General features: G+C 42.1%; 2 protein-coding genes across 3 annotated transcripts in view; one reads left to right on the top strand and one right to left on the bottom strand.

Annotated features, from left to right (window-relative positions):
• Positions 1-10: 10 nt before the first annotated feature.
• Positions 11-7696, top strand: prkab2 (protein kinase, AMP-activated, beta 2 non-catalytic subunit). Its single transcript, XM_063885124.1, has 8 exons — positions 11-125; positions 1265-1447; positions 1564-1715; positions 1821-1914; positions 4736-4850; positions 4973-5106; positions 5215-5283; positions 5958-7696. Exons 2-8 carry the CDS (start codon positions 1289-1291, stop codon positions 6033-6035), a joined length of 801 nt encoding a protein of 266 aa, XP_063741194.1. The 5' UTR covers positions 11-125; positions 1265-1288; the 3' UTR covers positions 6036-7696.
• A 299-nt stretch (positions 7697-7995) lies between these two features.
• The window catches only part of LOC134865537 (myomegalin-like), a 41510-nt gene continuing 22738 nt past the window's right edge, over positions 7996-26767 (bottom strand). For both annotated transcript variants that reach the window (XM_063885117.1, XM_063885116.1), the window contains 35 exons: positions 26613-26714; positions 26085-26222; positions 25402-25581; positions 24864-25058; positions 24590-24772; positions 24393-24509; positions 24254-24310; positions 24034-24140; positions 23813-23952; positions 21325-21443; positions 21025-21167; positions 20637-20889; positions 19673-19877; positions 19448-19564; positions 19098-19357; positions 18798-19012; positions 18507-18624; positions 18277-18394; positions 18090-18144; positions 16555-16790; positions 16366-16470; positions 16106-16267; positions 15720-15974; positions 15298-15429; positions 15104-15220; positions 14833-15022; positions 14611-14732; positions 14052-14288; positions 13838-13939; positions 13448-13665; positions 13220-13363; positions 12746-12884; positions 12224-12270; positions 11984-12038; positions 7996-10984 (listed from right to left, as the gene is read on the bottom strand). In XM_063885117.1, coding sequence (XP_063741187.1) covers positions 10854-10984; positions 11984-12038; positions 12224-12270; positions 12746-12884; positions 13220-13363; positions 13448-13665; positions 13838-13939; positions 14052-14288; positions 14611-14732; positions 14833-15022; positions 15104-15220; positions 15298-15429; positions 15720-15974; positions 16106-16267; positions 16366-16470; positions 16555-16790; positions 18090-18144; positions 18277-18394; positions 18507-18624; positions 18798-19012; positions 19098-19357; positions 19448-19564; positions 19673-19877; positions 20637-20889; positions 21025-21167; positions 21325-21443; positions 23813-23952; positions 24034-24140; positions 24254-24310; positions 24393-24509; positions 24590-24772; positions 24864-25058; positions 25402-25581; positions 26085-26222; positions 26613-26714 — 5214 coding nt within the window. In that variant the 3' untranslated portion in view covers positions 7996-10853. The remainder of the gene's footprint in view (positions 10985-11983; positions 12039-12223; positions 12271-12745; positions 12885-13219; positions 13364-13447; positions 13666-13837; positions 13940-14051; positions 14289-14610; positions 14733-14832; positions 15023-15103; positions 15221-15297; positions 15430-15719; positions 15975-16105; positions 16268-16365; positions 16471-16554; positions 16791-18089; positions 18145-18276; positions 18395-18506; positions 18625-18797; positions 19013-19097; positions 19358-19447; positions 19565-19672; positions 19878-20636; positions 20890-21024; positions 21168-21324; positions 21444-23812; positions 23953-24033; positions 24141-24253; positions 24311-24392; positions 24510-24589; positions 24773-24863; positions 25059-25401; positions 25582-26084; positions 26223-26612; positions 26715-26767) is intronic.

Genomic DNA, 26767 nt, shown 5'->3' with positions numbered 1-26767 from the left:
CATGAACGCAGCATACATTTGTCCCTTGCTGCACACCGTAGCTGGTGCTCCACTGAGCTGCAGTTGTTGTAAAGAGATTGGCCCTGCGCTGAAAACAAACTAAAAATAAACCTCAACTGGCCCTGGTAAGTTTATTCGCTCCATCATAACTACGTGGTGAAGTTTTGTTGCATTTTCATAGTCGACACCGACGTTGTACGTAAGATATACGGCGATCTAAGCTAATTATTATAAAGTGACAGCTAGCAGCTAGCTATCTGTAAACTAAAAATATTCTCCTGCCGAAGTGGTCAGAGGTGGGCACGGGACACGTTGGTAGGTTACAGCTAGCATGCAATGAGGACTTACTGCTTTGATTCAGGGCAAACATGTATATATTTTTTATTCAGAAGTTAGAACTTGTTGCTTCCTAAGTAGCTAGGTAGGCAGTGCTGTTACTGTATATCTGATTGTATGTAGTCTAATGCGTTGTGGCAGGTTTAGGTTCACAGTCAGTGGCACAGTTACGCACTCATGTATGAGGCTGTCCAACTTTACGATAAGCCTTTTAGCCTTTCAAGCTTATATTTCAAGCTTGTTATGCAAATAAGATATTGGGCTTTTCTTTTGATCAACTAAGACATTTGTTAGAATGGGTTATCAGTTTGAATTGACTAAATGTATCGACAAGTTGGGCTTTCCAACACATATATTTTACATTTATTTAAGAAGAACATTATAAGTCAAGTGCAAGTTTCATGTGTGGGCCTTATTCCATTATACTTTTTTTTACATTATACAAGCTGAGGGCCAATTGAAAATGGACCAAGGGCCCCCGGGCCGTAGTTTGGAAACACCTGTATTAACATCATAATTTAAAGTAAAATAAAGGTAGTTGTTTGACAGAATGGTCCCTTTCAGAAAGACCCATATTTTAACTGATACTTTTAACACGTTAGTATTATTTTAATTTGACAACTAGTAAAGGTGGAGCACATTTCACTGATGGCTTTGGTCTAACATTACACAAGTAAGTGCATCAAAAGGAAGAACCATTATATATTTTGTTGCTATAATGGTTCCTTAGCCCTATGAATTATTAATATTCACTTATGAGTCAGTTCACATTGTGGCTGCTCTCTATTGCATTTACAGACCTTATAAAGGAACAGGACATTAATACCAGCTATTGTATGCATTACTGATTAATTTAGTTTCTGAATGGCTAGATAACAATAAATTAGGACTGTGCCCAAAAAAACAATAGGCTCTGTTTTCTTTCCAGGAGCACCATAAATAGTGAGTCATCATGGGAAACACTAGTGACCGGGTGACTGGAGATCGTCATGGAGCCAAGGCCCACCGCTCCGACAGCAGTGGCAGTCCCAAAGACCAAGAGCACAGCAGCAAGATGGTGGACAGCACAGATGACCCCAACATCTTCAACACCCACGGGCCAGAGTCCAAGGTACTGCTGTACAAAGCGAAAGAAAAATAAATACAGATACATTTCTCTAGGAATACCTTTCAGTTTTCTGTGCCATTTGAAAGATTCCAATTGACACATCAATCAATGTTTTGTAGCCATTGGGAGAGAAAGAAACCGATCCCACTGACCAGGTGAAAACGGGTCGTCAGGCTCGACCCACAGTCATCCGCTGGGCTGGAGGGGGAAAGGAGGTCTACATAGCAGGTTCCTTTAATAACTGGAGCACAAAGATACCGCTAAACAAGAGGTAAACATGTTTTTCTTGTGGGCTGCAGCCTACTATAATTGTGAGTGAATTCTTTGGTCAGAGGAACTACCACAACTGAACTAAAACACTTTCTTTTTTCCAAAGCCATAATGACTTTGTAGCTATCCTGGACCTGCCTGAAGGAGAGCACCAGTACAAGTTTTTCGTAGATGGGCAGTGGGTTCATGATCCCTCAGAGGTACATCAGAGTAATTATTATTGTATTGTATTGTCATATCATTAAAAGTTGTTTCCTTAAAGCTAAGGTGGGAAATATATTTTCGAAAAATGTTGTTTTAAATAATCTTTATATACCAACACAAAGCAATAAATCCTTTGCTCTTATTAAACCCAGAAATTAACCTGGTATCTTTGGCTGTCGCAGGCCCACATGCATACCTTTATGATGTGTTTCCAGAATCATCCACAAGCCGAGGCTTCAGAGCTATGTTTTCTAACAATAGCAATCTTTAGGGTTTGATTTATTCTTATTCTTATTCTTTATTAGGATCCCCATTAGCACTAGCATAAGCGTTGGCTATTCTTCCTGGGGTCCTCACACACACACACACAGAACAAACATTAAACAAAACTAAAAGCAAAATAGAACAACTCATTTCATCATATGAACAATGGTATATGAAGTGAAACAAAAATGGTCATCACATTTTAGCCATCATCACAAGGCCAAACCACAGGCACAGTTACATTTTACTGTGTAATGCTCATATAATGTTTTAGCAACCTTTTGAAATGTACTTGAGAATTTTCCTGAATTATGTGGACTGGTAACGAGTTCCAGCTGACCATGGCTCTGTACATGACTGTTTTCTGTCTGATATTTGATTTAGATGTGGGTAATACGAATCTTCTTTCTATTGCATGTCTTGTTTGATAGTTATGTTGAGTGTACTGCGATATAAACCTTTGTGATAATATATGTGGTAAGTGTGTCACTGTAATATTCCTAACAAAATTTAACAAAGTATAAGTGGACCTCTGTCTGACACTGAACCATTTAAGGGTCTCCAACATTTCAGTCACTCTGGTTCTGTAGGAGCACTGCAGTGCACATCCTGCTGCCTTATTTTGAGCCACTTGTAGTTTGTCTAGATCCTTTTCTGCAGCACTAGACCAAATAACAAAACAGTAATCAAGCTGTGACAGAACCAAAGCATCTAGAACTTGTCTACTGACATCTTTTGGCAAATATTTTGCAATTCTTTTAACAAGTGACACACCCCTTCCCATCTTACATACAACATTATCAATTTGTTTAGACCAAGATAATTTTTGATCCAGAGTTATACCTAACAATTTCGTTTCCTTGACCTGTTCAATTTCAATATGGTTTAAATGTAATAGCAATTTAGGTTCACCTTTTAACTGATGATTTGATCCTATTATTAAAGATTTAGTTTTTCCAGCATTAAGTACTAACTTATTATTTATGACCCACTCTGAGATCTGTTCTAGATCCTTGTTCATACAGTGACTCAGCTCACTTGTAGATGATGCTGCTCCATATATTGTCGAGTCATCTGCATACATTACAATTTTGGATTCTTGTAGCACTAATGGTAGATCATTTGTAAAAATAGAAAATAAAAGTGGCCCCAAACAACTACCCTGAGGAACTCCACAAGTGACTGACTTAATCTTTGACAAACTTCCATTAAAAAAAACAGTTTGACATCGATTGGTCAAGTAACTTTCTACCCACCTCAGCGCATTCAGATTAAAACCATATTGTTTTAGCTTGTGCAACAACAATGGATGATCAATGACATCAAAGGCAGAACTAAAATCAAGTAGTACTGCACCCACTAACTTCCTATCATCTACTTCCACCTTCCAGTCATCGGTCATTTGTGTTAAAGCAGTACATGTTGAATGGCCCGGCCGGTAAGCATGTTGATAATCACTGTTAAGATTGTTACCTTCAAAGTATTTTTGTATTTGGTTAAAAATTATTCTCTCCATTATCTTTCCTAGTGCTGGTAACAAACTTATTGGGCGGCTATTTGTACCAGAAAATGGTCCAGCTGGATTTTTTGCAAGTGGAATAATTTTTGCTATTTTCCATGCCTGTGGGCAAATGCCTTGTTCAATACTCAAATTGATGATATAGCAGATAGGCTCTGCAACCAAATTAGCAACATATCTAAGAAATGTACCATCTAAATTATCCACACCTGGCGGTTTATCATTACATTTACCTAGTTGACATTCAACATCTGCAATTGTCACTTTCTCTATTTTAAATTTACAATTCTTATTTTCCATAATTAAATCATTTATTAGAGAAGTGGAGTTCCTATTTATAGGTTGCTTCATATTTCTCCTGAGATCATTCACTTTATCAAGAAAATAATCATTCAAATAATTAGCAATTTGTACTGGTTTAGTCAAGAATTTCCCTTCTACCTCAAGATATGTTGAGGTGGATTTTGGCTTACGGCCCATCATGCCATTTACTAAACTCCACAGCTGTTTCTTATCATCCTTAATGTCTTTAATTTTATTTCCGTAATACAATTGTTTTTTCTTTTTATTTAATGCTGTAACATAATTTCTTAACCTTCTATAAATTTGCCCATCTGACTCATAACTTGATGAGAAAGCTACAATTTTGGCATCATCTCTTTGTTTCATTAGATCTCTTAATTCATCATCTAACCAGGGTGCTCTAAAGTTCCTTACTGTCAGTTTTCTAAGTGATTTAATATTGATCATTTTGAGAAGGGATTTAGGGGTGTGGCTTTAGAGGGAGGCCTAAAGGGCAAGCTGTGAGCCTCACCCTTGTGTATTTCTCCCTACATTTACTGCTGGTTTTGAAATAGTTCTGTTAAATCATTTATTTAAAAGTAGCAATATTAGACTGGGTTTTTTGTAATCCGCAGAACAACCATACAACAGTTGCTTAAAGGCCTTTACAGTTGTTTTAGTTTTATGATAAATTAAATAATATTTATTAAAGTTCTTGATCATTACCCTCTTGAAACATGTCTCTTTCGCAGACGGTTGTAACCAGTCAGCTCGGCACCATCAACAACCTGATTCAGGTGAAGAAGTCTGACTTTGAGGTGTTTGACGCGCTGCATGTCGACTCTCTGGAGTGCTCCGACACATCAGGTCTGCTTATGTCCACGATGTACTTGCAGTACAGTTAAATCTGATAAAAAATGAAAAGATGGAAAGTTTAACCAGGCCCTGATACCCTGTCAGCAGTGTAATGATAACTGTGTTTGTTGCAGATCTCTCCAGCTCCCCTCCAGGTCCTTACGGCCAGGAGCAGTACGTCTTCAGACCGGAGGAGCATTTCAAAGCCCCCCCTATACTCCCTCCTCACCTCCTCCAAGTCATCCTTAACAAGGACACCAATATATCCGTTAGTGCCCCATTTATCGATACCACTGTAGTGTCCTTACACCTCGTGTGATTTGCCTTGTTGTTGTTCTAACCCTCACCCTTATTTTATCTGACTCTGTCTCTGCAGTGTGACCCTGCCCTGCTGCCTGAACCCAACCACGTCATGCTTAACCATCTCTACGCTCTCTCCATTAAGGTAGGTTCCCCACAAACAGCCTTACTGCTCATAATTTTCCAGATGTTACTGGGACCAATACACATTTTCCCCAAGAGCATTTTCTAATTTTCTAATTAAGTCAGTTTCTTAGTTATTTACATTTTTGATTCTGATAAAAAAAAAAAAAGTTAGGATTAACAAGCTGTGATTCGCTAAAATAGGTCTTAAGAGGGTTTTATCCCCCTCAGCTCACAACAACTTGGTCAGAGCTGAAATAAAACTAATAATTATAAATGTATGTATAAATGTAATATATATATATATTTTTTAAAATATATATAATATATAAAGAAGGCATTTATAACGTCAGAAATGTTTTAAAGGACTATCAGCAGCAAAGTAAGGGGTGGGAATTAATAAGAATGTGCTTCCTCCTGCTCATTTTAGGACATTATTTTTGTTAAATATATAAATAATGTTTGACAATTTAAACAAAATAAAATAAACACGGTATTCTGTTCAACATTTTTTTTAAAAATATATTTTCTAAATAAAGATGGAAATGAAAAATCTAATGAAATGAAAACTGCTATTGATACACATTTTTATTTAAGTTCCCTTTTTACTACATGAATCAATGAAAAGCCTTCATACTTTCCAGAGTGCATCTGATGTTTATTTCACCGCAGGTATTTCTGTGTTTCTGTCTGCAGGATGGAGTAATGGTGCTGAGTGCAACTCACAGATACAAGAAGAAATACGTCACCTCTCTGCTTTACAAGCCTATCTAAAAATGTGATTGCTCCCCAGTGCTTTTAGACAGCAGCATGTCTTTATTCTGCTGTTTCTTCCCTGTTTCATCACATTTAGCCAAACCTTGCACTGAAACAGGTTTACAGGTGAGCAAAAGGCCAGCAGCTGGTTCTTGGTGTTTAAAAGACTGAACTTCTGTCTGCATAGGGTTCTGAACACAAGTAGCTAAGTGTGTAGGGCTGCAGAGAGAGGTGGCAACATACACTGGCTTTTACCTGCAACGTCTACAGGCAGATCAGAGACTGACTAAATCACTGTGTGTATTTGAGTGTTTGCTGCACATAGTGAATATATGCATGTTCGTGTGTGAATCAAGGAGGAGCGAGATCTGTGAAGCATCACTTTCTTTACTGGTGATTATAACTTTTGATGTGTTTGATGTGGAGCAACAGTTTGATTTAAAAGTGTTGTGTCGTCATATCCTCCTTGAACTGATATATAGTGTTGAGCTACTGACTGGACAGCGTTTATGAAATGTTCATGCAGTAGAGAATAGGTCAGTGTCTAGATGCTGAAGCAGACTTTAGATTAGTTAAAGTGCAATAACGTGCTGCGTAACGTACCTCTTACATGATAAACCTGACCAGGATGAGGAGGAAGCAGTAAACAACATCTTGGTTTGTCAGTTATAGTCACATGTGCTACATTATATTGACTTTATCAGCATTAAATCATCATCCAGTGAAATTACAACGTCAATTAAACTACAAACAAGGGGAAGATTCCAGTTTTGTTAATGTAACGGTCGCTAAAGATGCAGTACTTGTTTGTTTCAACGGCCCACTGTCCTAATGGGGAGTGGAGGTCAAAGGTTAGGTTCTGCTGTTGCCTTTATCTTGACGTTATGTTGCGAGCACTTAACCATCCTGAGAGCAGGAGTCTTGATATACGCTTTTAACTACTATCAGACAAATCTTTACTGTAATGTAGCCTCTCTGGATTGTACAACCCAATATGTGCTTTTTCTTCTTTAGATATTGTGGAAGTACAGTGCTTTATATGTGTGTGGATCTGTATTGAATTCTGTTCATCACTGATGATTGTATTTGTCTGTTACATGTGTAGTTAAACGCAGAGCCGTGTACACCTAACTGTTTGAACTCACTGCTTTGCATGCATCGAATGTCAGTAACTTTTGTGGATACAACACATTCAGAGGCAGTCAGACCGTTTTCAGATGTATTTGCAGGGTTATGAGGTTGGATAGTTGCCATGCATTCAAAGTTATACAAAGTGAGCTTGTGTGTGTGTTCTTTAACAGATAACCATTTAAGATACTCTGTATTTTGAGGTATGGTGGCTATGATGAATTGTCTGCACTTACAGAACAGTATCGACCAACAGTTGTTACACTATACAGGCTAACAAAAGGGGCTTTCATAATCCTGTTGGTGTTCAACGAGACGCTCTGAAAGTATTTTGTGAATGTTCAGCCTATCTATGAAGTTTTGTCCAAAGAGTTTTTAAGACTTACAGATACGATGAGGGAGTTTAAACCAAAACTTGAATTTTACAACCGTTTCATGAATGTTTTGAAATGCTTTGCAAGTGTGATGACAAGGGGTCAAAGTGTTCGCTGTACAAGGTTTTACTTGTTTGCCAATAAAGAAAGGACACGCTGGTCCTAGTTTCTGTCTAATGGCCCTTTTTCTTCTTTTGGTGTACGAAGCCAGTATTCGGGGTGAATGAATGTGGTTACTTTAAAATGAATGTTTTTGACCTGATGCTTGTCAGCTTTGGGTTCTGGAGAAACAATTTTCAATTTAAAGAGAAACTGAATTGACTATAACCTTAAAATTAAGATACTTACGGTCTCTGTGTATTATTGTCTTTCTGCTTACATACTCTTTAACTAATAAAGGTACAAACATTTACAAGGCAGAAGCTAATGGCAATTTAATATAAAACAAAAAAGAACAACCAAAAGTAAACCACACAAACTTTTTAAAATGTTTTATTTATTCCTTCCCCAAATCTGTCATTGCTAATACTTTTTCCAACACAGCACACTGTTAACTGTCATCAGAGACAGGATCTATACGAGTCCTGTATCGGCTTCCTAGTTCATTATGTGCAAACTCAGAAAAAGCTGCTTTCCAACCACATAAAAATTGCACCAATCAAATAGCACTATATACACACGCAACGCAGAACCAACAAAGCATTGTGTCAAACTGCTGTTCAATTCCCTTCTTAATACCAAATAGCAAAAAAAGGCTTTGTTTACGCTATAACAAGGTGCTTTGTGGATCCAACATTTCACAGTCTTTCATTGGCTTTTTCTTTTTACAGTACACAATTCTTCAAAACCTTTCCCTTTAACTGTCTAATTTCAAAAAGGAAATATCAAACTTGTTATCTCTATTAAAATACTTGGCAACTTCAGTCTTTTTCCTAAGACTCGAGCGCAAACAAAACCTAATTTGGCAGATCCCAGGTAGACGAGCACTAGTTCAAGGCCATTTCGACCGCTGAGAGCAGATTGAGCTCTCAGGCTAAATATAAAGGCAAGCGAAGCAACATTATCAGAGCTTTGTTATAGGTGATGACATTGTGATCAGTGACTTCGATATCATGAAGGCATAGTGTGTGGTTTCGAGTCAGACACAGCCCATGTAACTAATTGATACAAATTGACACAATCCTCTATCACACACTGCATATTAACAACCGCAGCAAACATACTCGTAATACCATGATGTTTAACATCAAAATAATATAAAGCTATTGCACAGCTACCCAGAAAATCAACTTTGCAAAAAGCAAATGTTGGATGTTTTTTCACGCACGCACGCACGCACGCACGCACGCACGCACGCACGCACGCACACACGCACACACACACACACACACACACACACACACACACACACACACACACACACACACACACACACACACACACACACACACACACACACACACACACGTTTGAATAGAACCAGCAGGTTATATACAGCACAAAATGGCAAATGTACAGCAAGAACACATCAAACTTAATTTGAACTGTTATAAGTGAGTGAATTAAAAGAACAATGGTCCTACCAGTAGCCTGCCAAAGTTTGCATCTTCTATAAGAACTTGATAACCTATATTGCCATTGCCATGGGAATGCTGAGACGGCCTGAACCAAGAGAATAACATAAAGACAATAGCATATGGCCATGTGGGAAAAATCCACTCTGTTGAGTTTTGGTCCAAAAAAGGAGCTAATTTCCGTAACAGAATTCGAAATGTACTGAGCAATGTGTCTAACGGTTACCGTCTCTGTGGTTCTGAAGGCCCTCTGAAAAAAAGACACCTCGGTATCCCTGCGGTCTGATAAGACCTGGGTTTGTCATTCGCATGGATGAGGCAAGTCAAAGTAAGTTCGAAGTTTAAACTTTGGCAAGTATTGGCAATCCCCTGTCCCACAGCTTAGGTGTGAACAATCTCTGTCATGCATCAACACTCTGGTAAATAGTACAATCGTAACACTAACTGTGTCCTAACGTTATATAGAGTTTGACTAATAATCCAGTGTCAAGCAAAAAATAAAATAGTAACTCGGTTCAGCATGATCATTCATGAAACATCATTATTGCACATGCTCGTATGAGAACTCCTACTGAGGAGCTTGAATACGCGTGTTTAGCCAAGTTCCATTTCAGCACTTTAACCTCTGTTTTTTTACTTAGGAAATCACTACCAACCAGATAGTTTACTCCCATGTTTTTGACTCCCATGTTCAGTTTTTCAAATGTAGGTACATGCCAAAAAAGTACCATTAAGACCCTAAAATAGCTTGCGACTCAAATGGAACCTTTATCTGGCTTTCGTTCTGCTATTCATAACCCTTGGCTGATGGCTGACAAAGCACTCAGAAGCTTCCACAAATACCAGTACTAGTACACAACTTTTTCGCAAGGATCGTCTACCTCCTCTACATTCCTCCACTGTGTGTAGTGATACATCGTGGATGTCATTGTTCTTTGCGTTGCATTTGCAAAAAAAAGTCCTTGTTCTTAAAAGCGCCACGAGAAGTACACTTGCATTTCTGTGGCAGTCGAAGTTAAGGAAGTGTTGTCTTTGAGTGAGCCGTTTTAGATCACACATACAGATATAAATGTGTATGTACATGTGCGCAGAATTCCTCTCTCAAGCCACGATCAAACATTCATGAACATCTTTTCCGTCCACAGGCTGCCTGGCTCTCAAAAGAGGATGCTCTTAGATACATATCTGAGGGTGTACTATGGAAATTTATGGTTTTAATTCCTAAGTTATGTTCTCTCAAGTCTATGGTTAATTTCAACACATTTTAAAAGGCCTAAATCAGGTTTAATTTTCTATAAAGTTTCTGTAATACAACCCATTAACCAAAAATCTGTTTAAGAACAAACACCTGGTCTGAGATCAGTTTCTAGGAGCATCTTCAACCAGCTCCGTCAGAAGGACACACGTCACTAAACCACCAGAGGCACATTTCAAACACCTTCTTCTGTCACACACACGACGAGGCAAACTGCCAACTGTATCACTCAAAGACAATAACACATGTGGCAGGAGGGGAAGGGGGGAGTCAGAAAATTGGCGAGGGGGTTGAAGGGAGTTTGGTAAGGCTCAAGGTGCAGATTATACTGCGCATGTATTGCCTGGAGGAGGGAGGGTCGGAAGCACTCTCATGGCGGGACGGAGGCTTGTTGGGACAAAAAGGCTGGTGTCAGGGAGCTGTAAAGAGGCTGGGGGGTGTTATGTCTTGGCTATAAGAGGTTAGAGGTAAGAGGTGGTAGCGTTGAGGCTGGTTCTTTAAAAGTTTAAAGCAGGCATTGGCTGCTGCGCTTCCTTGCTGCTGGACGTTGATTGACTGCAGCTCCGGAAGCACCGCTGATCTTCAAGAAACTGCGATTAGCAGTCCGCTCTCTGGCAGTCCCTCCTGGGTCCTCATCTGGGTTCATGGACAGAGAGAGAGAAGCAAATCAGGATGCAGGTTATTATTCAACACTCCTTATAAAGGAACAACTGTGTGCAGGGTGAAATGCTAAAGAACTAGTTTGGCTCATACAACAATTTGCTTATTTGCCAAGATTTGTATGAGAAAAAAACGCTCTCATGATCGTATAACAATATGAAGCTAGAGCCAGGGGACAGTTAGATTAGCACAAAGATTCTAAACAGGGGGAAACAGCCAGCATAACTATCTAACACACAGTCTGTTTGCTCTGTGCTGTTTTGGTGTTCATGTGACATGATCATATTCAAGGGTAGCATTGAATCTTTGTTTTTGAAGCGGTCACATACATGTTATTGTGCGTTCATCCTATAGCAAGGCTGTGACAGCATACACACAGGATGGAAACTATGCAGCATGCAGCTATTTGAGTGATAAATGTGGGGTCAGAAGCTATGAATAGACTCAACTTTAATACAGGGGCATGTGGAAGCAAACAACACTTTAGTGCAGTGGCATCTGAGTGAAGGGGGTGTGTCTGCAATTTGGTGTCAGTGTTGTGGGAACAACTCAGGGCTTTTTAATGCAAAATACAGCTATTACAACAGCTGAGTAGTTGTGGTGGGATTTTAGGATCAACATGCCAGGTGAATACACACCGGGGTAAAGTAAAGCCCTGTGTGGAGCCATGTGTTTCATACTCAGGACAACCTCCTATGTCTTATTTATCACTGATAGACACATTATTAAAGCTGAAATGTGATGAAATGTCATAAACAGTGAGTCACACAGGATGCAGTTGGCTGTGATGATGAGATGGCGAAGCAGTGATTTCAGCAATGTGAGAGAAAACAAAACCACACAAAGGTAAAAGCTGCCCCAGACCACAGACTTTAGGACCTGTAGTTTAAACGATAGGCCTCAAACTACTAAAGTCATACTGCATCTGGGACAACATGTACCTGTTTGCAAGATCACAAGATGTCAAACATTTACCAGCATAAGGAGAGGAAGAGGAGGAGCTTAGAGAGGAAAGTCTCAGCTCATTCTTCTGGGGGGTTTCAAAGAGGAGAGACAAATGCAGGACGAAGGAACAGGTGAGACAGAAAAGCCGAAAGTGATGAATTCACATCGTAGAGACACCAGGGACATCACAAAGTACTTATACACATAACACTGTGGTTATGCACACTTATAACCTACATAATGATGGATATGAAGGGGGGATTTGCTTACCTCTAAATTTGTTCTGGCTTTCTTTAGCACATCACGAGTCCTTGACACTGCAGAAAACGAGAAAAAAATGATGTTTCTATATATTGTACTGCAGACAGATGCTACATCCACATAAACACTGTATGTGCTACATACATTAAGAAGAAAAATCACATTAAGATCTTGCTTTTAGGTCTCAGTGCATTTGGATTCAATAAACACTATTGTTTTTTTAAGTGTAATCTCTAATACTGTGCATTGCAGATCTGTGGATGATTGCTTATTGTTTCTGTCCAATCCCCAGCCTGGGATTTCTTCTCACTTCCAAGAAAGGACAAGCCGTGTTGTCTCACTTCCTTTACTCAAACCTTATTTGGTTTTGTTTAGCACTCGCCCTACATTCCTTTCCTCTCTCACCCTGGGTCCTGTTTTTGTGGCTGTGCGCCACCTTGAATCTACCATTTCCCGTCTGTGCGACCAAGTCCCACGGCTTTGTGTCTCTCTTAATCTCCCCTGCTCTCTCTTTCACACAGAAACACTTACACTGGTTGACTATGAAGTGCTCCATGTTCTCCTTGGTGCGGCTGGTGCTCCTCAGTCTTTGAATGGTCCCCTTGAGAACCTCTTCCTGCTCCGACACACGCAGCTTCAGGGACAAGATCTCCTCGTGCATACACTGCTCCTACACACACCATCAAACACACAAATACAAAGGGACATTTGGTTAGAAGTTCTGCTTGCTGGTGATTTTTCCTAACCATTTTTGATCATTAACCGCATAGTATTCCTCTGTGACAAAAATGATGTTTTCCATCAAGAAAAAAAGGTGCTAATAAACTATTTCTATGCCTTGGAGTAACTTTTGGAAAAGAAGATGTCCTGCCTTCAAATGATATTTCTGCGACCTGTAAAGTGATTAAGTTATTTAGTGGGAACAAATGGGCTTAGGGCTGAGAGCCACAGACATGCTAGGGGACACACTGACAGAATAATAAAATATCACAATGTGTCCTGCACCTTCTTGAGGTTCTGCATGGAGGGATCAGAGCTAGGCAGCGCTGCTCTCCAGAACATCTTCAGCAGAGACATGGCCTCCTCCAGGATCTGCCTCAGAGTCTTGGTGTTGGACAGCAGACTCTTCACACATCCATAGTCCAGGACCTGCATAAGGAGCTCAGTTAGATATGTACTTTAATTGGGTCATAATTTTAGAATAAATGAATTAATTCAATATTGGGCTCTCACCAGCTCACTGCTCTGTTTCCGGTTGCCCTCCAGCAGCGGGGGGCCGAGACAGGCCTGCAGGGTGGTCTCCATGCGCTGGACGAGGCTCCGGCCCTCTAGTACTTGCTGCTGCAGAGCGCCGAAGTCATCCACATGGCCGATGGCGTGGCGCCCATTACGGTTGGCAAACGATCCATCAGGGGCCTCACCCTCCAGCTCAGAGTGAGGGTCGAGAGGGTCTGCTTGGGGCAAAATAGTATGAATGTATTTGCAGAAATTTGGAGAGTGATTAAAACATACTATGTGAGGCAAACTTCTGAAAAACATGAGTGATTACTGTTACAGAGCAACACAGTATCTTCACAGTCATTTAGATTAAGTTGCAGACATGCGGTGCAGTTAAAGTCACACCATTGGCGGTGCTTTGGCTGTCATCCAGGTCTGAGTAGGGAGGACCGGGCGACCCGCAGTTAAACAGACCAATGTCCCTGACTGGTGGAGAGGGAGCAGGGTCTGTGGAGCACACAGAAACACACACCAGGCTTGGACACACAGCAAACCACACCACAATGAGCCAGATAAACATTACGTGTTATTTAATGTTATAGCTCAAAGAATTTCTCACCGTGCAGAAGCTGTCGCCTGTAGAAGTTTTCTCTCTGCGGGCTGGCAGTGAGGGCGGAGAGGGCGGGGGTCCTAGGGGAGCCCACACCCAGCTTCTGCTCGAGCTGCTTGTGGAGCTCCAGCTGTTTGAGGGCGCTGTTCTCCTGGACGCTGTTCTGCAGCTGTGCTCGCAGACTCCTCACCTCCCCGAGCAGCTCGCCCAGCTCCACCGGCAGACCTGGCAGCTCACACAGGAAGCCTGGAGACAGAAACACACTACCACTGAGCGGAGAGGGGAAATGCTTCTGCTTCAGTGCAGAATTCAAGGGTTTTCTTCAAGCACAATAATACAGTAATTTTGGGTACATATTAAAAGTAGACATTATTTTTGGTTTTAACATCTTTAAAAGGTCCCATCATAGGAAGAATATGAGCAACCTAGGTTTATTTTAGCCAGTTAATATCAGTGTTCCCTGTCTACCATGACGACCTTCTTAATACCATCACCAGGTGGAGCCAAAGTATTTTATTTGAAAAAGGGTGTGTATTTAGCATAGCTAGACTAAAAATAACAGACTGACCTTTGTTGGCTTTTGTGCGGGGACACACTTGATCATATACTTGTAGTTCGCTCTGCAGTGAGTGTATGAGCTCTCTGCTCTCACAGAGCTGCTGCTGCAGGAGAGACACCTCATGCTGGAGCCTGGGGAAACATCACAGCCCATTTCAGTCAAAGAGTGGATATTTATACCCACAGACAAACACATATCTACTAATCAGTCACTGTTTGATTCCACACCAACCTGTTGGTTTTCTCCTGGCTGGCCTGCCGTTCCTGCCTCAGTATGTGAATCTGCTGGCCCTGTTCCTGACTGTGAGCCTGGAGTCTTCTCAGCTCCTCTTTCCACTGCTCCGCCTCCAGCTCTGCTTGTTTCAGGCGAGCGCGAGCTGTAAACACCGCCTCCCGCAGCTGCACCACCTCCTCACATGTGTCTGTGAGAGGAAAGTTGAGCACAGGTTAACAAGTATTCCCAAAGATCGTAATGAAATCTTTAGCTGGCTTTCAGATGCTACCTGTGCTGGCCTGCAGGCGTGACTGTAGGCCCACATTTTCTTCCTTCAGGACTCGGATCTCATTGGACAGCTGAGTGACTGTATCCAGTCCCTGAATGTAGATGTTTGTTGGTGCCCCTGGGGAAAAAAAGTGTTATTTTATGCAACTTATTGCAAAAAGAACATGAAGACTGTTGTAATGAGGGCTACAATACCTCCTTCACGCCCAGTGGAGGCCAGTCTCTCTTCCAGCTGCAGCCGGAGTCTCTCGTTGGTCCTGATGGACTCCTCCAGACGCTGACGGAGACAGCGCACCTCTCGCAGGTGCTCCTCTATCAAATTTACCCCTAGATAGAAACAGCATAACAGTAGTATTGTTATTTTTTATTCTTCAGAAAATGGACAACACTCTTCCATTTTTATCTTACTTAGAATTAATTATATATATTTTTGACTTTGTTATATATCTGTGTAGTTATACCTGTGTAGTTATTCCTGTACCTATGTTGTTATTTTTATTTTCTTACGAAGCCCTTTCAGCTGTATTTTTTGTTATTAAAGCCTTATTTATTTGTATTATTATGTGACTGCTTGCTCGAGTGTACTTTCATAATAAGACAACAGAAAGGAGTTTCACCTGTATGGCTGCTTCCCTGCAGGTGTCCCGATCCAGAGTAGCCTCCGACCTGCTGACCCCTGTTCTCCATGTCCCATAAAGTCCCCGCTGTCAGTAGACCTGAGTCCGATTTCAGCGAGTGGTTTTCGGGAATGCCACCCAGTGGATACTGTTGAAATGCATGATGGGAGAGCTGGCTGTAGCCGGAGATGTCGTGCTGGTTGTGGCCACCAGGTGAGAGACTGAAAAGAGGCCTGTCCTGGGGAACTGCAAAGCCTGTAAACACCCAGACAGAAGGGAAAATATGTGAAACATAATGTAAGAAGGAAAGGGAACGGCAGCTAAACGGATGTATTATTATCTTAATTTATGCTTTCCACACATGGCACACCACTCTCTGCCCTCACCCCTGTTCCGCTCAATCATCTGTCTGTACAGCGTGTCCAGCTCTGGGCGAACAGCGAGCACAGACAGTGCCCTGGGCCGGGGGTCAGAATAAACCTCTCTGCCCCAGACATCAGGGCCACAGGGGCCAGGCATGGAGAATGAGACAGGATCACTGAAAAGAGCTGGTGGAGGACGACAGGAAGTGACACAAAGAGAAAATGAAGATGAAGAATGAGGTTGGGGTACTTTGCTTTTTTATAGCAATCTGTAAGTCGTGTACCTCTGGAGGACTGACTGGTCAGACCCACAGGGGCTGAGCAAAGCATGTTGGGACAGCTGCTGGAGGTCTTGAGGAAACCATGAGGAGGAATGGAGGATGGAGGGACTAAAGGAGTAGAATGGAACGTGAAAGTGGATAGAAGATGTATTTCTCAAATATAGAGAGGAGGAACAGGGGAATGAACTTTACCGTCTTGTTCTGATCCGTGCCCCGGCAGCCCCTCCTGGTATTCTCTGGAGTCTAAATCGGAGCACATTTCCAGATCTTCGTTGGTTCTGTACTCATCAGACACCAAGGACGTCCTGTCTGATTGGTCGGTGGTCTCAGAGAGGGCGTGGCAGCTGGAAGGGGTCTCTGGACGCTGCTGCAGCTTTGTGTGGAGGGACTCGATGATTTTATCCTTCTGCTGGAGTTCTTTACTCAGCCTACACATGTGCACAAGAGAACCAAACATGTATTCAATACTCAGCCGTTGTTTGAAATAACAATAAAATGTTGGACTGAAAAGTTTTATGAAGCTGTACATAATTTGCGTAAAATCTTCCACAAACAGTAACCCTTACATATACAACAAAAGGGAGCAATACGTCTATTAGTCAGCAGAAAATGATTTAGCAATTCTTATGATGATCTATTTCAAAGCTTGTAAATATATATTAGAATTGTTTCAAAACAGGACATTTGACAGTGTCACATTTTGCTGAAGGATTTTTTAAATGATAGAAGACATTTTTCACATTTTATTGACATTCTATAGACAAAACAATACATGCATAATGAGAGGATTCTTTGAGAAAGTAATGACCTGTTGCTGAATGCTTGAAATTGTGGATGAAGTTTAGTAAAGATGGAGGAAAGGAAAAATGGCCTCCATTTCTTTTTATGGAACAAATATAGTATCCATCATGTCCATGTTGCTATGTATGAGTCCTAATGTTCTATTTAATATATTCGCCCTTTTTATTTCATGGATCTTTTTGATGATCTAAAGTAAATGGACCTTTGTGAAGTTATTTCCCTTACTGCGTGAGTTGCCGAAGCATGAGCTCCCTGTTTCTCTCCAACACCATCCTAAGACCAGTCGTGTCTCTTGCTTGGCTTCGAGCGGTAGAAAAAGACCACAGAGAGTCCCTGTATAAGGAGCTGTTCTTAGAAATCATAGATTTCCAGAGAGGAGCCATTGCACAATCAGTCGAGTCAGAAAGTTGTTGATACACTAAAGACTCTTTCTTTGCTTTTGATTTGAGTAAAAATATCAGTATTTTTTTTACCAAAACTCCCAAAAAGTAGTTACAATGAAGTAAAAATAAAAGTAATCCATGAATAAGAGATTACAACAGAAACCATCTTCCAAGCATCTTACTACTGAATGACGAAAAGGGACACACAGTCCTCCTGAGCCTCTTAAACCCGGCTGCTGGGACACCTGTACTGTAAGTCCATTCAACTAAAGCAACTTAAGGGGAAAGGCTCCATGCTGTGGCCTGTGTGTGGATTAACAGGAACCTTCTGTCTCCTCTCCACCATAAGGAGCCATGTGGTGTGCCGCAGCGTGTCACATGACAAGGTAAACTAATCACTAGGACAGAGTAAGTGCTCCACAAAGAAGGCTAATAACTTCAAGGGAGGTCCACAGGTCACAACGTTGCAGGGGTTTCTGTAGACCATTATTTTGTTGCAAATGTTAAGGGATTGAAATGTGTTTGTTCTAAATGCTGACTCACCGTAGTGCAAGCAACTCATGCCCTGCCTTGTCATCATGGCTCTCTGCACGTTCCCCTGTGGAAACGCAACAGGAGAGACGGAGCATAGGAGAGAGGAAATGTTTAAACATTACAATTTGGGCATAAAAATGAGAAGCTATAAACATGTCTTTCTGTGCGCTGGATGATTTAGAAAGATCTTTCTTACGTCCACTGATCTTGGCGACCACTCTTTGTGCCAGGGTGGAATTTTGCGCCAGCTGCTCCCTGAAGCTCTGACCCATGTAGTAATCGATATCATTCGCCCGCAGTAGCTCTTCGAAGGTCTGTACGATGTTGAGAATTTGAGCAGGTTTCAGAATAAAGCCCAAAAATGGTTATTTGTAGATAAATGTAGTTTAATGATTGATTAAAATTATGGAGAAGGGTTTGCTGTACCTTGGTGGTGTCACCCAGATGTTGGGTGAGGATATGGCAGACCCCTTGCCCCTCTCTCATCCTCTGCCTCAGATGGGACAGCTCACGAGCTTGTGCCTGGATCAGAGTGTTGTACTTCCTGTAAAGGGAGCACAATAATAACGGTATTAATAGAGGGCTGTAGGTAGGATGACTTTTTATACTTATATGCAGCAATAAATGATTCTAGATCAAAGAAAAAGGCCTTACAGTACACCTGGTCTAACACTACTTCTATATTTTATCATGGCCTCTCTGTCTCTGTCCACCTACCCAGGCCAGGTGGCACATTTCCCCTCCTCTGCTTGGCCTTTGCCCTCCAGTCTGGAGCTCTTAAGCTGCGCCTCCAGTGAAGCAACTCGTGTCATCAATTCCTGCAGCTCCCTGCTGGGCTTGGGCCCCGAGCGAACCCTTTGGGTGTCTGACATCCAGCCTTCATCCTCTTCTGCACCGCTGGGGGCTGGTGATGTCTCAAAGGCCCAGTTTACCTAGAAGTTAAATAAAATGAGCATCTTTGTATAACTAAAACCCCCCTAAAAGTCCATGTAGAGGAGCATGTGAATGTAACAGTACCTTGCGTGGGGTTCTCTCCAGGCTGGAGGCGTAGTCGCTGGTTGTAGACAGGGAGCGGACTCGCAGCTGCAGCCCACGGATCACCTTGTGGCAGCGGGTCAGCTGTGAGCGGAGATCCTCGATGAGATGCTGCAGAGAGGCTGACTCATCGCCCATTTCATAACCATCTGTGTTACTGCTACCAGCATACCAGCTGCCGCCCCCACCCTCGTAGTCCTGCTGATGGGACAGTGATGTGCACATCTCCAAGTCATCAAACTCTGAAGGAGGGAAAGAGATGTGGGATTATTGAGTGTATTTGCAGGAGAGAACATGGGGTGTTTTATGTTGGAGAGAAATGTGTTCGTCACCTGGGCTGCTGGCATCCTCTCTCTCAGCTTCGTTCTCACTGCGACCACAAGTCTCATAACCCAGATCCTGGAGGTCCACCTGCACCTGCTTATTGGCCTGCTGGACAGAGGTCTCGGCTGCAGAGACAAGAGAAAGAAATAACTTCACTCTCAGTGTTTGATTAAGGTTTTGAGCACTTTTAAGTTCTTCCATTTGTCTAATAACACTTCCTGAGAGCGACTCACTGAGCAGATCTCTGTAGTCCTTGAGTTGTTCGGCCTGAGCATGCACCGTGGCCTCAGACACCATCAGCCTTTCCTGCAGCTCTCTGTTCTCCTGGTGGCTCAGAGCCAGATCGGAGCTCAGGCGGGACGCTTGTTCATGAAGACCCTGCCCTATATCCTGCCAGAGCACTCCCACATCACTGCTGTCACCAGCCGGCTCCGTTTCCTGCAACAGCAAAGGGTTTAAGCAACATTTTAACATGAGAACTTTAGTTTTATTTGAAATGCTTTTTATTACATATGGCAGGAAATGTATTACAGGCACAGCAGAGTTGACTTCACTTATATAAGCAATCATGGGACTCAAAGAACCCCCGCACATAGAGCCTGTGAATGGAGACCTGGTGATAAAACCAGGAGGGCAGGGCCTGGGGGCAACACTGCTCCAACACAGTTTACTGAAATACTTTTTGAAACCAGCAATAAAATGGCATTGCATAACTTTTGTTAAATCCATCTGGCCAAAATTGACCAAAATCTACTTTCATATGCAGAATATACGATGAGTTTTGAAACCAGATTCATTTTAAATCGCTCAAAAAAAGAGGTTCAATCTGGATTATTGCCGATATTATACTCGTACTGTTCAGCTCGATGACTCATTGTTTGACGCAATTTTCTGCTTATTTGAGCCCTTCTTCCATTACCAAGTATAACATTGCCTCTCTCATTAGAAAAATCCTTTTCAGATGTGTTGGAGGAGAGATAAGAAAAACCTTTTTCAGTTTTTCACATCAAGAAAATCTCATGTACAATACACCAATAATAAACATATTTCAGGATTATCATAATCACTTTCTACAGACTTGTACTTTCTACCTTTATTGGAAAACCCAGAAAATCTTTAATGCCTGCACATTTTTTCCTCGCTGCTGCAGTAAATCACTCACAAAGTCTGATTGTTGTCTGGATATGGATGTCTTACCGTCTCAGGCTGGTGTGTGTGATGAAGGGTGGTCAGACAGCGCGGCCTCTTGCAGTCCCTCTTTCCCTGGTCCTCACTCCGACTAACACACAGATGACCACGCTTCCCCACCGGCACCGGAGATGTTTCCTCCTCTTCATCTTCTTCCTCGATATCCCAATCCTCTTCTTCTTCTTCCTCCTCCTCCTCCTGGTTCAGTCCTCTACTGTCTTTCAGAGCTTGCTTCTCCTGCTTTAGACCCTGCAGTGCACTCCTGAAAGATGACAGGAAGTAAGACAGAAGTTGGAAGTAAGTTCATCTATCACATTTCTTGCTCCATACATGCAATGATGTCGTCTTAGACAATCCAAACGTCCAGTTTCAATTGATCAGCGAGACAAATACGCACCTCATCTGAGCTATGGAGTTGTATCCATCCCTCTCCAGTTGTGACTTTATTTCTTTGAGCTGGACTTCAAGTATCTTCTTTGCTTCCTCAAGATGCTTCACATCAGACACCAACACGCTTTTCACACTCTCAGCTCCACAAACCTTAACACAAGTCAAAAAATATATATTAAATTCTCGTTGTGCAACTGTTTAAGTCATTAAGGGCTTTCTCCAAGGTTTAAATAGTAAGAGATAAATATCAGGTTAAAAACCTTGTTTTAAAGCGATTTCACATTCAAATGTTAATGAAAGTATCTACCTGAATGGAGGCCAAACTTCTGGCGGTCACTTTTTCATCATCCTCTATGCTGTCACTGAACTCGTCACTGCTGCCTTCTTCATCGTCTCCCTCCTCCTCCTCCTCATCTGTGCTGAGCTCTGGAAAACACAACAACCATATAAGCACAAAATCCACCTTTGTTATCCCCTTTATTTATGTCTTAATCCTCTGTTGCTCTTCTTATTCTTACTATCTCTATGTTATTCCCTCTCCTGCATCCACCGTCTACCCCATTATTTCCAGAACTCTTTGACCTGCTGAATCCCTTGTTTGGAAGTCATAGGACTAAAGGGATATGTTATGTCATACGTTGCCTGCCAGCCAAAAACACAGTGCAGGCAGAGCAACCCAGAGGGGAGTGTGTATGTAAATGGATAAATCATATAATATTCATTCACACAAGTGTTGTGGTGATTTTGTGCTTGATACTGAGTATGTATGAAGCATGTTTACTGCTGTGTGTTAAAGTGAGTATACATGCGCAGGAGGGATCAGTGGAAAGTGACTGGCAGGGACTTTAAAGGAATATTGCTTTACATAATAGGCCCTAATGACACACACACATACATTGTAGCAGTAGATGTGTGTATGGGTGTGTAATTTACTGGATTACTTCATAATTTAAATGAATCTAATAAAACATATGTATTAAAGTTAGATTCATGAAATGTCTTTGAGAGCTGGCAGAAGGTTCATGGAGCTACCTGCTGTTATTACATATTGTACAACAATAACAATGTGCTCTGTAAGCTGAACTGACTGAATGTGGGGCCCTGTTTACACACTGTGGGCCTACATATTGTCACCACTCTCACACTGCAAACATATAGAAAAGGTACACTGTGTTTCTTTGTCATTTCAACAAATGTGAATTTCATGTTTTCTTTACGTATCAGAATGCGAGTAAAAGGGCTCACGTGAGCTTCCCTTATTTGGGTGAATTTGGCATTTTAGTTTTGTGATTATCTAACTGGGCATTACAGCAAGACAGCCATGCACACATGAAAACCATGCCACATATCATGCATGAGGAGGACATGAAGGAGGAACACTCAATTGGATTAGAAATGTCTGGTAATGTTCATACTTGAAATTCAGATATTTTGTTCAGTATTTTAACTCATTTACAACATGTGTTTTCTTATATAATTAAACTGAATATAGGAAAAACTTGGGGGCTGGGGTTGCATAGGATTGGTTCAGATATCGGTTCAGGGGAAGGAAGGAAGGAAGGAAGGAAGGAAGGAAGGAAGGAAGGAAGGAAGGAAGGAAGGAAGGAAGGAAGGAAGGAAGGAAGGAAGGAAGGAAGGAAGGAAGGAAGGAAGGAAGGAAGGAAGGAAGGAAGGAAGGAAGGAAGGAAGGAAGGAAGGAAGGAAGGAAGGAAGGAAGGAAGGTATATAATGGACCAAATAGGGGAGCTCAAATTTGGGATATTTTAAACACAAATTCCCAATTAAACACAACAAACAGAAGTGCGTTTGACAAAAAGCCAGCACATTTTTTTTTATTTCTGTTGAATTAAAAGATACAAAAGGTTTTGACAAGGATTCCATCCCTAGGCTAGATGAGAGATCAGGGCACAAATCCCAGAAAATGAACTCTACCAAATATAAATATTGAATGGGTAAGTATTATTTCTGGCATTCACATCTCACGATAAATAGAGGGCACAAACCAGACAGTAAAATTATTGGTAATATATTATCTTGCTTTATGGCTGACATAAGTTCAACAAGCAGATAAACTAAGAACAACACAAACTAAACTAGCATAATTTAAATTCAACAGCATTTCTGCCGTAGCTGACCTTATGTTTCATGCGTAAATAGCAGATTTAAAAGTAACGAGTGCTTAGCAGGTAAACTATACGAGAGAAATCCAAGGTGATCTGAAGGAAACTACTTGGCCATCTTTTTGGAGTACTATTTAATCTTGGGCCCTGTTGAGTATGCACATCCTGTCCACAAACAGATGATAGAAAACAAATGATGGATGGTGAGACGTTTCACTGTAAGGCACGAGCTTGAGTTTCTCCACAAGACGTAACTTCACTGTGACGGTAAGGCTGGAAGAGTGACACCGGTGAGAGACAGCACACATAAATGGCAATACAGAACAATCGCACTACAAAGCAATACGCAGGCTTTTTTCAGAAACAATAAAAAAATATATTCACACCACACTTACAAAATATATTAATAAATAAAACTCTGGGTTGCACGTTGCCACTTCATATCATTGGTTAATCTGAACAGGCTTGGAGTGGACGAAGCTGCCTGAAGACTGACAGTCAGATACTGATTCTTATTCAAACTTGGAGCAGAATTTCCTGATCCTACTTCTCTTTTTAACTCTGGCTTTCAGTCTCTCCAGGCAGCTCCATGTCACTCAGCAGTGCAGTGGTCAGAGCATCACAGAGCGTTAGTGACAGTGCCCTCTGCAGCCCCGGAGGCTGGACCCTGCCCACCTCCAAAGTCAGGCTGCCTGTTAGCTTCCCGTTCCAGCACCACGGCCATGTTACGGGTCTTGGTCAGGACCTCCTCCAGCTGGCTGCGGAGCGCCTGTACCGAGTCGAGCTCAGTGTGGAGGGCCTGGATCTTCTCAGAGCTGTAGAAAGAAGAAAACGTGTTTTAACAAAAACTTGGCAACTTGCCGTTTTCACAGGAACACTGGTTGCAGCTTCCGTACCTGTCACTCCTGGTGTGAATGTTCGTGAGATTTTGGTACACTCTCTTCTCCGCCCTCAAAGCATCATTCAGCTGGTTGTACTCTGACACAAGGTGCTCCAGCACACACTACATCAGAGCGGCAGGCAGGGTTGAGGAGGAAGCAGAAGCATAATTAAAACATATTATTAAGCTGCAGCTTTACATACTGTTTATCTGTTCAGAATGAAGCAAATTCCTACTTGGTGATCAGTGATGTCCTGGTGAGTCAAAGATGAACGCAGAGCAAAGAGCTCCTCCTGCAGGGAGAGGGCACAAGTGTGTTAAAAAAGAACGATAAAAGATGTTTTTTATGCATCACCACAGTTTCCACGTATATACCTGAGCCTCCTTCTCCTTCTTTACTACCAGCTGCAACTCCTCCTGCAAAGCCTTCACCTCATCCTCCCTGTCTGTGAAAGATGGCTGCATGGTCTCCTCCTGGCTCTGCATCAGCTCCTGAGGAATAACGCATACTGGTTAGAACAAGTGAACAGGAGAGAAAGGGAGAAAGCAAAGGGAAGCAAACAAACATGTACCTTGATAAAGGTTTCTTTCTCTTTAAGCAGACTCAGAAGAGGCTCCGTTCCTCCTTCTGTTTCTCTCTCCTTTTCCTGGTTGAGCTTGCACAGCTCTTGCTCTGTGGAGGACAGCTGTCGGCGAAGCTCCTGCAGCTGGCCAGTCCGCTCACTGATTACAAGGGAGAGCCTGTAGGAGTAGTCCTAAAAGATGGAGCGAGATATCAGGTTGATAGCAGGTGCACGTAAGGTTTACACCTTTAGTCTGTTGCTTGCTCTGAAGTGATGTAAATACCTGCAGATACTGGTCTTTGGAGCTGAGAGTGTTCAGCATGTCCTCAACCTGTAATCGGTGTTCATTAGACTGGCGGCTGCGGTCTGACAGCAGTTCCTGGAAGAGCTTTTCTTTCAGCGCCAGCCGCGCCTTCAACTCCTCTACAACCTCAGTTGGACCGGCCTGAACTCTGGCAATGAGGGTGGCTGTCAGATCCTACACACACACACACACACACACACACACACACACACACACACACACACACACACACACACACACACACACACACACACACACACACACACACACACACACACACACACACACACACACACACACACACACACACACACACACACACACACACACACACACACACACACACACACACACACACACACACACACACCTGTGTCAAGCCTTGTGTTTGAGAAAGTGAAAAAGTGAAAACAAGCAGCACAGGTTTGCCTACATGTTCTGTTTAAAGCTTTAGGCATTGCATCACAATAAGGGCAATGTGTGTGTGTGTGTGTGTGTGTGTGTGTGTGTGTGTTACCTGTGCCTCCTGGCTGTGTGTCTGCAGAGCCGCCTGAAGCTGGCTGATGATGGTGTCTTTCTCTCTCAGGGTGTTTCTCTCCTTCTCCTCGCTCTGCTGCTTCAGCCACTGGAGGTTCCTGTAGGCCTCGGCCGCCTGCTCCAGCTCCAGCTCTTTACCGCGCACCAGGGCATCCAGACTCTGAAGGGCGCAATCACAGGTGTAAACGCACACAAGAATATACCTCGTATTTGTCTAAAATGAAAAAAGATAAGCGAAATCCACAATTCATCTTCCTGCTCAGCCTGGATCTCTATGACCAAAATAACCAATTATATGGAAGTTGTTTACAATTTTATATATTTCTATCCTTGGGCTTTATCAATCTGCTAGGATTTGCTGTTGATCTTATATTTAGTTAGGATACATTGTGACATGTATTTTGAGCTAATTTAATCTCAGTTATGTTAAGTCAAACAAATATTAGACCAAAAAAATAAAAACTTCTAAAATGTTCAACTACCGTGCCAGTCATAATCAAAGTCACAGTATTTCTGACTTCATTTAACTATAAAATTAAATAAACAACAAAAGGAAATGTTTAGATTTTTCAGTTACTTCCTACAGGATAGCTTTCATGTCACTAGTACATGCCATTATTGTATGCAGGTCTGATGTGTGTGAAGTGTGTGTGACGAGCGTACTGTGATGGTCTCCTCATTGTTGGACAGGATGCAGCGGAGTCTCTCCAGGTCTCGTTCCTTCTCCCTGAGGGCCAGCTGCAGCCTCCTCACCTGGCCCTCGCGCTCCTCCACACAGCGGAACTTGTCATCGATGGAGCGCTGCAGATGGCGGAGGAGGAAACTTTTTTTTTTTTTTTTTTTAATCACACTGATGCTATTCTGGGCACCCTGTGCTGTGCTATTCATGAGCAGGTGTGCAGTATCTGAAATTCCTGCTCCTCACTGCTCTAGGGTTGCAACAGAACAGATAAAACACTGTTGGTTGGTTGTGAAATTGTATGCCGACTTCCCGATCTACCTATGGCTCTTTCGACTGCTGCAAGAGGCATACTTTGGGTTTTTTCTCTCCATAGTGCACAGGAAAGGCTGTCGCAATAATCACAAAGTCCACATGGAGCCATAGTCAAAGGGTCATCTCACCATTTCTTCCAAGCTGACAATAATTGATGTCCCTGGTGTGTATGTTTATGTGCATGTGTGGGTGTTTACCTCCAGAGCTCTGTCTCTATCTTTGATACGCTCCCGTAGTTTCTCCAGCAGGGCATCTCTTGGTTTGGAGCTTCCTGTGGACTCCATCATCTCGGAGTACTCCTACAGGTATAAAGATTTTTAGACAGGATCAGAAATGTGAAAATAAATATAGT

Source organism: Eleginops maclovinus, chromosome 6 (genome assembly GCF_036324505.1).
Source record: "Eleginops maclovinus isolate JMC-PN-2008 ecotype Puerto Natales chromosome 6, JC_Emac_rtc_rv5, whole genome shotgun sequence".
Lineage (NCBI taxonomy): Eukaryota > Metazoa > Chordata > Actinopteri > Perciformes > Eleginopidae > Eleginops > Eleginops maclovinus.
Note: the sequence above shows the minus strand (reverse complement) of the source record. Positions and strands in the feature narration are given on the sequence as shown.

Coding starts and splice junctions, on each gene's coding strand:
- prkab2 (XM_063885124.1), top strand. CDS start 1,289: ATGGGAAACACTAGTGACCGGGTGACTGGAGATCGTCATGGAGCCAAG. Junction 1,915..4,735: donor GGGTTCATGATCCCTCAGAG/GTACATCAGAGT, acceptor TCTCTTTCGCAG/ACGGTTGTAACCAGTCAGCT. Junction 4,851..4,972: donor GGAGTGCTCCGACACATCAG/GTCTGCTTATGT, acceptor TGTTTGTTGCAG/ATCTCTCCAGCTCCCCTCCA.